The 6,785-nt window shown below is 38.8% G+C and overlaps 2 protein-coding genes across 2 annotated transcripts; one reads left to right on the forward strand and one right to left on the reverse strand.

Annotated features, from left to right (window-relative positions):
• The first annotated feature begins 582 nt into the window (after positions 1-582).
• On the forward strand, positions 583-5,566 carry LOC103410737 (ATP sulfurylase 1, chloroplastic). Its single transcript, XM_029091329.2, has 5 exons — positions 583-1,498; positions 4,031-4,436; positions 4,572-4,832; positions 4,913-4,999; positions 5,130-5,566. The coding sequence occupies exons 1-5, from the start codon at positions 993-995 to the stop codon at positions 5,265-5,267; spliced, it is 1,398 nt and encodes a 465-aa protein (XP_028947162.2). The 5' UTR covers positions 583-992; the 3' UTR covers positions 5,268-5,566.
• A 367-nt stretch (positions 5,567-5,933) lies between these two features.
• On the reverse strand, positions 5,934-6,785 carry LOC139190830 (putative calcium-transporting ATPase 13, plasma membrane-type). The gene has a single exon (XM_070811318.1). It carries the CDS (start codon positions 6,783-6,785, stop codon positions 5,934-5,936), a length of 852 nt encoding a protein of 283 aa, XP_070667419.1.

Consider the following 6,785-nt stretch of genomic DNA (forward strand, 5'->3'; position numbering starts at 1 on the left):
AATATAATTTATATTATTAATGATTATTGATAACTCTCTTCTCTATATAATAAATATTGATATTTTTTTATTAATTCAAAACAGTTCAATTTTGGGTATGAGTTCGAGACGGATATCCCAATAACCATAACCAAATCCGAAATCGAAAAATTTATCCGACGGTTACCCATAATCATAAAATACCCGAAATTTAATCCTCAAAACAGAACCATTCGTATTAATTACCTACAGGGAACAAATTTGACGGGTCAAGTTGCCATCCCTAATGGAGATCGAGTAATTTGACTCTTTTCTTGCTCAAATGAGGATTGTCAGATACGGTCATATTATTTAATTCCTTTAATAACAAAAATTAGTAATAAAAATATTATTTAATAGTTGCCTCTCTTGGAGCAATGTACGCTCCACTTGTTACTATTATTAAAGCACCTCACCCCACCGGCAGTTTCCATACGAGTCCAAAACTGCAAAAGCAATAACGACGGAAAAATTAAAAAGGAATCAACAAAATACCCCCAAATGCAAAAAGGGGTCCAGGTTCATCAATTACTAAATAGATTAGGATTATAGAATCTTTTTTTTTATATTCTTTTATTTCCTTCTCTTATATTTTTTATTTTTTATTTCTTTTTTTATAAAAAAATTAATATAAGATATTAACACAATTTAACCGTAACAATTTAAATAAAAAAAAGAGAGAAAATCCTACTCCCCGCTGAACACCAAGATTTTGTACCTACCCTCCCTATAAAATTAAGCCCCAAATCATGCTTTCCCACTCAAATCGCACCATCCTGAATTTGATATCCTGCTTCCTCTTGGTCCCTACCTGTCAAATTACACTTTTGATTCTTTCATTTTTTAATCCCACCAAATAATCCTCCATTATTATCAACTTAATTATAAACTCCTAACCAAAATCTGCTCCTTTGAAGCACCCAGAGAGCCAGAAATTAAAAACAGAGGCCTTTGGACCTTGGTCACCTCCTTCAATGGCGTCCATGGCCACCCTTTTCGTCAACACCCCCTACCACTCTCACTCTTTCCCCAAGCCGTCATCTGCCCATTTCGCCCCCGTCCTCAAGCTCTCAACCCATCTCGGGTCCAAGCCCAGGAACCGCCAAAGGCTCCGAATTTCAAACGGCTTGATCGAGCCGGACGGCGGGAAGCTGGCGGAGCTCTTCGTCGAGGAGTCGAAGAAAGGCGAGACGAAGAAAAAGGCGGCGGCGCTGCCGAGGATCAAGCTTTCAAGGATCGACCTCCAATGGGTTCACGTGATCAGCGAAGGCTGGTCGAGCCCTCTCCGCGGATTCATGAGAGAATCCGAGTTCCTCCAAACTCTTCATTTCAATTCGCTCCGACTCGATGACGGGTCGGTCGTGAATATGTCGGTGCCGATAGTCCTCGCCATCGACGACGCGCAGAAACGCCGTATCGGCCAGTCGACCCGGGTCGCGCTCGTCGACTCGGATGATAATCTGATCGCTATTTTGAAGGAGTAAGATGCTCTTCTATTTTCTTTTCACAGCTTTGCGTTTTCTTATATTTTATAAGGAATTGATAATGACACTTTAAAAGTTTTATTTTGCACTGAAAATACACAGGAGGAGTGTAATGAAATTTTTGAAACTTTTGAAGGAGGAATAACAGCTACCATATTTTTTTTAATGAAGACGGGATAAGTTAAGTCTTGTAATGAGTTATTAATAATGTAGTTCAAATTTGTATTTATTGAGAATTGAACTTAAGATCACTAAATCATAAAAAAAAAGTCTTAAGGTCGACTTTCGTCAAAATCAAGTTGGAATTACATTGTTACTAAATTCATTGTAAGTCGAAAATCACCTCCTTTTAATATTATTTGTTAAAAAAAATTTTTAAAAAAACATGTTTTGATGGTAAATATGAATTTTTGTCGGCCACTACAAACTTACAAAATACCCATGTTAGATTTATGTAACGCTCTCCCAATCCCCCTCACTAACCCACGCCGCACTAGGGATGGATTCAAAAAATAAAAAATCGAACCAAACTGAATCGAATCGAATTAATTAAATTATTTTTTTATTTAATTATTTATTTTGGGTATTATTTTCTAAACCCAATTTGTAAATTAAAATGTGCTAAACTCAATGTGTTGCCAAATTTTAAGATCAAAATATTAAAAAAAGTCTATAAAAACTCTAAACCCTAACCTATTATTTCTCCCCATGTAAGGTTTCGGAACCAAACCTCTTCCTGAAGTACCTACATCCATCTCCATAGCACTGTCTATTTCTGCACCAGCTTTCTTTTCCAAATCTACGTTCATATAACATGTAACAGAATCCATAAACATTTATTTCAGGTAGATTACTTGCGTAATTTGTGATGGAAAAAAATCCAACACACACTAAATAAATCCACACGCGCATTACTTTTACTAATCAAGTTGTCAACATGCAATTAAAAGCAAACAACCCTGATCTTTGAACAACATCATACAATTTAACTTTTCTAAGTCATTTGTACGATTTTTGTGTTGTGAGGTTGTTAGTTTAGACTTTGGAAGACTTGATTGATGATTTTAGTTTAACTTTAAATGTTTATTTTCATTGTCTTTGATTCTAGTTAAAATAATTATGTTATGATTGTGTTGGAGATGTTAAAATTTTAAATTTCAATGTTTTTCATTTTTTGAAACAAAAAACAAAACAAAAAACCGAAACCGAAACGAAAAAAAATGAACCGAACCGAAATTTCGTTTTGGTTTCGGTTTTGGCAAAAAATCGAACCGATTTGAACCGAACCCACCCCTACCCCTCACCCCCCACCCCCCATCACCCATCACCACGCCCACGCTCCACGCTCCAACCCACCGCACAAAAAACCAATAAAAACTTTATCCAAATGGCAATAAAAACTTTATTAATTGGTTTAAATTTTGTTTAAAAATCTAAATAATTGTATTATTACACTTAGTGTATCTAATTGTGTTCTCGACATACTAAAAAATCTCTCATCCAAATGGTCTATGTGGTCTCTTATCGCATCTCACGTGATGAGAAAGACGATTTGTGGATGTTAGAAGTTGGATTCTTTTGAGTGAAGCCCTAACGACATAGTAACTTATTCTCCCACTTTTGATGTTAAACCTAATAGCTAGCGACCGTGCATTTTTGAACATTTTGAGTTACACTTGATTGAGCGGTAGGAATATTATGAAATCCTTTCTCTTGTCATTCAAGCTTGACATATTTCTAAAGAACAATTGGGGAATAATTGAAATTGAAAGCTTTGCTTTAATCTTTTATTGCTCAAATGATGGTTGTTTCTTAATCGTACACACTCTAGTGAATATTAGATCATCATATATTTACTGATGCAGTGCATTTGATCGTGTTATACTTTAAGCATTTGAATTAAATTTGTTGTCTCTTTGTACCTTATATATGTATATTTTATTTATTTATTGGGACCTAGAATTGGCTAGGGAGATGTGTTTCGTTAGTTTGTCGTAACATCCGATGAAGTTTAGGAAAATCCTGACATGGTATTTTTGTGGTGTTTACTCGGTCTCATTTGTTATTGTTTTCCCTGTTTGGTCTTATGGCCGTTCTATATTTATACTCCTCCTTCCTTAAAATATCTGTTAACACGTTACCTAAGTTTTCATTGCAACTTTTATCCCCACCATCGTGGCATTATACCATTGGGTTCTACAACATTGTTGCGATTTCCTTGCAATGATGTAGTTTGCATGTCGTATTTTTCTGGCCTATTACTGGTTGTATATGTATATCTATGTCATCATGTGATGCATACCATGTCGTGGAACACAGTGTGATAATGCTGTAGTGGTAGGGGGGAAGTTGGGAGGTGTAGTACTCTACTTTCTCGTTTATGTGTTTGACGATAAAACCTGAGTATGCGAACATGTTCTGCTCCTTTTGGATTCAAATTGTAGTTACTGTATGAAAATTGTACATCTTATCCCATGACTTACCATGGTTTCTAATACCTCGCTATTTTATTTATTTGGTCATATCAGTATTGAGATCTTTAAGCACCATAAAGAAGAACGGATTGCCCGCACTTGGGGAACAACTGCCCCTGGTTTGCCTTATGTTGATCAAGCCATAACCAATGCTGGAAACTGGCTGATTGGAGGTGACCTGGAGGTTCTAGAACCTATAAAGTACAACGATGGCCTTGATCGCTTCCGATTGTCTCCTGCACAACTCCGTGATGAATTTACAAAGCGCAATGCTGATGCTGTATTTGCGTTTCAGCTGCGAAATCCTGTTCACAATGGACATGCTTTGCTGATGACTGATACCCGTCGTCGGCTTCTTGAGATGGGATACAAGAACCCCATTCTCTTGCTTCATCCATTGGGAGGCTATACAAAGGCAGATGACGTTCCACTTAGTTGGCGAATGAAACAACATGAGAAGGTATAGAAACTTTTTGCTTGTTGAAAGCCCAAACTAAATTGCGTGCACTGATGCTGGAACCGATACATGTTGTGTAGAACTGCCTGTCCTTGGCCAAATACTGATTATGTTTGATATCATCTAATGTTCCCTCAGGTTCTTGAGGATGGTGTTCTTGATCCTGAGACGACTGTGGTTTCCATATTCCCCTCTCCCATGCACTATGCTGGCCCAACTGAGGTGCAGTGGCACGCAAAGGCTAGGATTAATGCAGGTGCTAACTTTTACATTGTTGGTCGGGACCCTGCAGGGATGGATCATCCAACAGAGAAGAGAGATCTGTATGATGCCGATCATGGCAAGAAAGTATTGAGTATGGCACCTGGACTGGAGAGACTTAACATCCTTCCCTTCAAGGTATATAAATTATTTGGCTGTGATACTTCTTGTCCTTCTTCTATGATATCTTTCGTCATCGTTAAGTTATTCCCTTGCAGGTTGCTGCTTATGATAAAACTCAAGGTAAAATGGCATTTTTTGATCCCTCAAGGCCTCAGGACTTCCTTTTCATATCCGGCACAAAGGTACATGTCCTTTTAATGTTATATCAAACCAGTTTCCTTACTGTTATAATCAACCATTCAAAGTAGTATTTAAAGAAAAACACGTTGCGTTTTTGTTTTATCTCAAACAAGCTGCAAATTACTATGACAGATGCGAACGCTTGCAAGGAACAAAGAGAACCCTCCCGAAGGATTCATGTGCCCTAATGGCTGGAAGGTGCTTGTCAACTACTATGATAGTTTGGTTCCTGCGGACAACGACAAAGTCCCAGAAGCAGTTCCAGCTTAGATGGAGCTGATGCATCATATTGTACTTGCACTATTTGTTTGGGAGGTAGCTAATTTAGTCTCTTCTGTGCAATCAAGATTACTTGATCGCTAATTAGTCTCCTTTGTGTGATCAAGATTTTCCTAAGATTCTCTCACCAGTTTCTAATAAAACCATGTGAGGCATTGGTGCAGAGAAACGATGCTCGCCTCGACTGTAATTAACGCCCCGAAATTGCATCTTGCATCGCTGCATTTGTGCATGCCCGCGGTGCATTGTATCATACTGTGGTTTTCTTCTATAGAACATAGATTTTGCTATGCCTTTAATTTTGTCAAAACTTTCCTCTATTGTATGCACTGGCTATGATTTAAGGTGTTGAATCCAAAAGAAAAGCATGATCAAATCTAAATTTCTTGGATTACAGGTTGAGTTCTGAACATTTTTAGATGTGAGAACTAGCATTCATTCTACACACATACCATCAGCGCAGCTCTTCCGCCTCCGACTATGCCACCACAATCCCGCGCCACCCATCCAAAATATTACACACTGAATTTTATTTGACTGCTCCATAATATTACACACTGAATTCTATATTACTCGAATTCGGGGTGGGGGCTGGTTTGAACTTGGGTGCAATGCTACGGGGACTTTGCCTCGGCCAGCTGCTCTAACTCACGTTTGCTATCCCTCTTCCATAGCCGAATATTGGCTTAGCGGGAACTGGTATGAACTTGAAAACCCAACAAATTGGCCAAGATTGGCTGCAATGCCAAAGCATGCACCCCATTGTCCCCAACTTAACCGCTCTGTATTTGCAAACTTGTTCAGAAGTTCCACCATAACCACCTGAAATGCAATTGTTACGACGACGATGCCCCAAAACAGCCTGTTACGCTGACTCCCTTTGAAGACATTGATCCTTTCCATATCTCTTGAATTAAACTCATTAAACACTTGGCAAAGCACAAATATATTGAAGATCAATGTGTTGTTTACCTTCTCACTAACACCAAATATTGATCTGCCCTTGATCTGCAAGATCAAGAGCACAACTATCTGGAACAAAGCTTGGGTTAGAAGGTTCCTCCACACGATGTTGGTGATCACAGGATCCGTCTGACCCACGGGTGGTTTTTCCATGAGCTCTTTGGTAGGCTTATCGGTGGCGAGAGCCAGAGCAGCCATTGTGTCCATAATCAAATTCACCCACAGCAGCTGGACCGCTGTTAAAGGTACTTCGCCAGCCGAGGCAGCTGTCACAAAGTTGACCACAAGAGTTGCAACATTTATTGTCAGCTGGAATTGAACGAACTTTTGGATGTTGGCATAAACTCCTCTTCCCCATCTTAAAACAGTCACCAAAGTTGCAAAATTGTCATCTAAAATGACAATATCTGAGCTCTCCTTGGCCACTTCCGTTCCCTGAATCCCCATCGAGAGTCCTATGTCCGCTTCTTTCAGTGCGGGTGCATCATTCGTGCCATCACCTGTCACAGCTACTACATTGCCTTTCTGTTTCAAGCACTGCACCAT

The sequence above is a fragment of the Malus domestica genome, chromosome 13, assembly GCF_042453785.1.
Source record: "Malus domestica chromosome 13, GDT2T_hap1".
Taxonomy (NCBI): domain Eukaryota; kingdom Viridiplantae; phylum Streptophyta; class Magnoliopsida; order Rosales; family Rosaceae; genus Malus; species Malus domestica.

Bases quoted from the DNA above. Each gene is read 5' to 3' on its own strand.
- LOC103410737 (XM_029091329.2), top strand. From the start codon at position 993: ATGGCGTCCATGGCCACCCTTTTCGTCAACACCCCCTACCACTCTCAC. The intron at 4,437-4,571 runs GTATAGAAACTT...ATGTTCCCTCAG, and splicing joins GAATGAAACAACATGAGAAG to GTTCTTGAGGATGGTGTTCT. The intron at 4,833-4,912 runs GTATATAAATTA...ATTCCCTTGCAG, and splicing joins TTAACATCCTTCCCTTCAAG to GTTGCTGCTTATGATAAAAC.
- LOC139190830 (XM_070811318.1), bottom strand. From the start codon at position 6,785: ATGGTGCAGTGCTTGAAACAGAAAGGCAATGTAGTAGCTGTGACAGGT.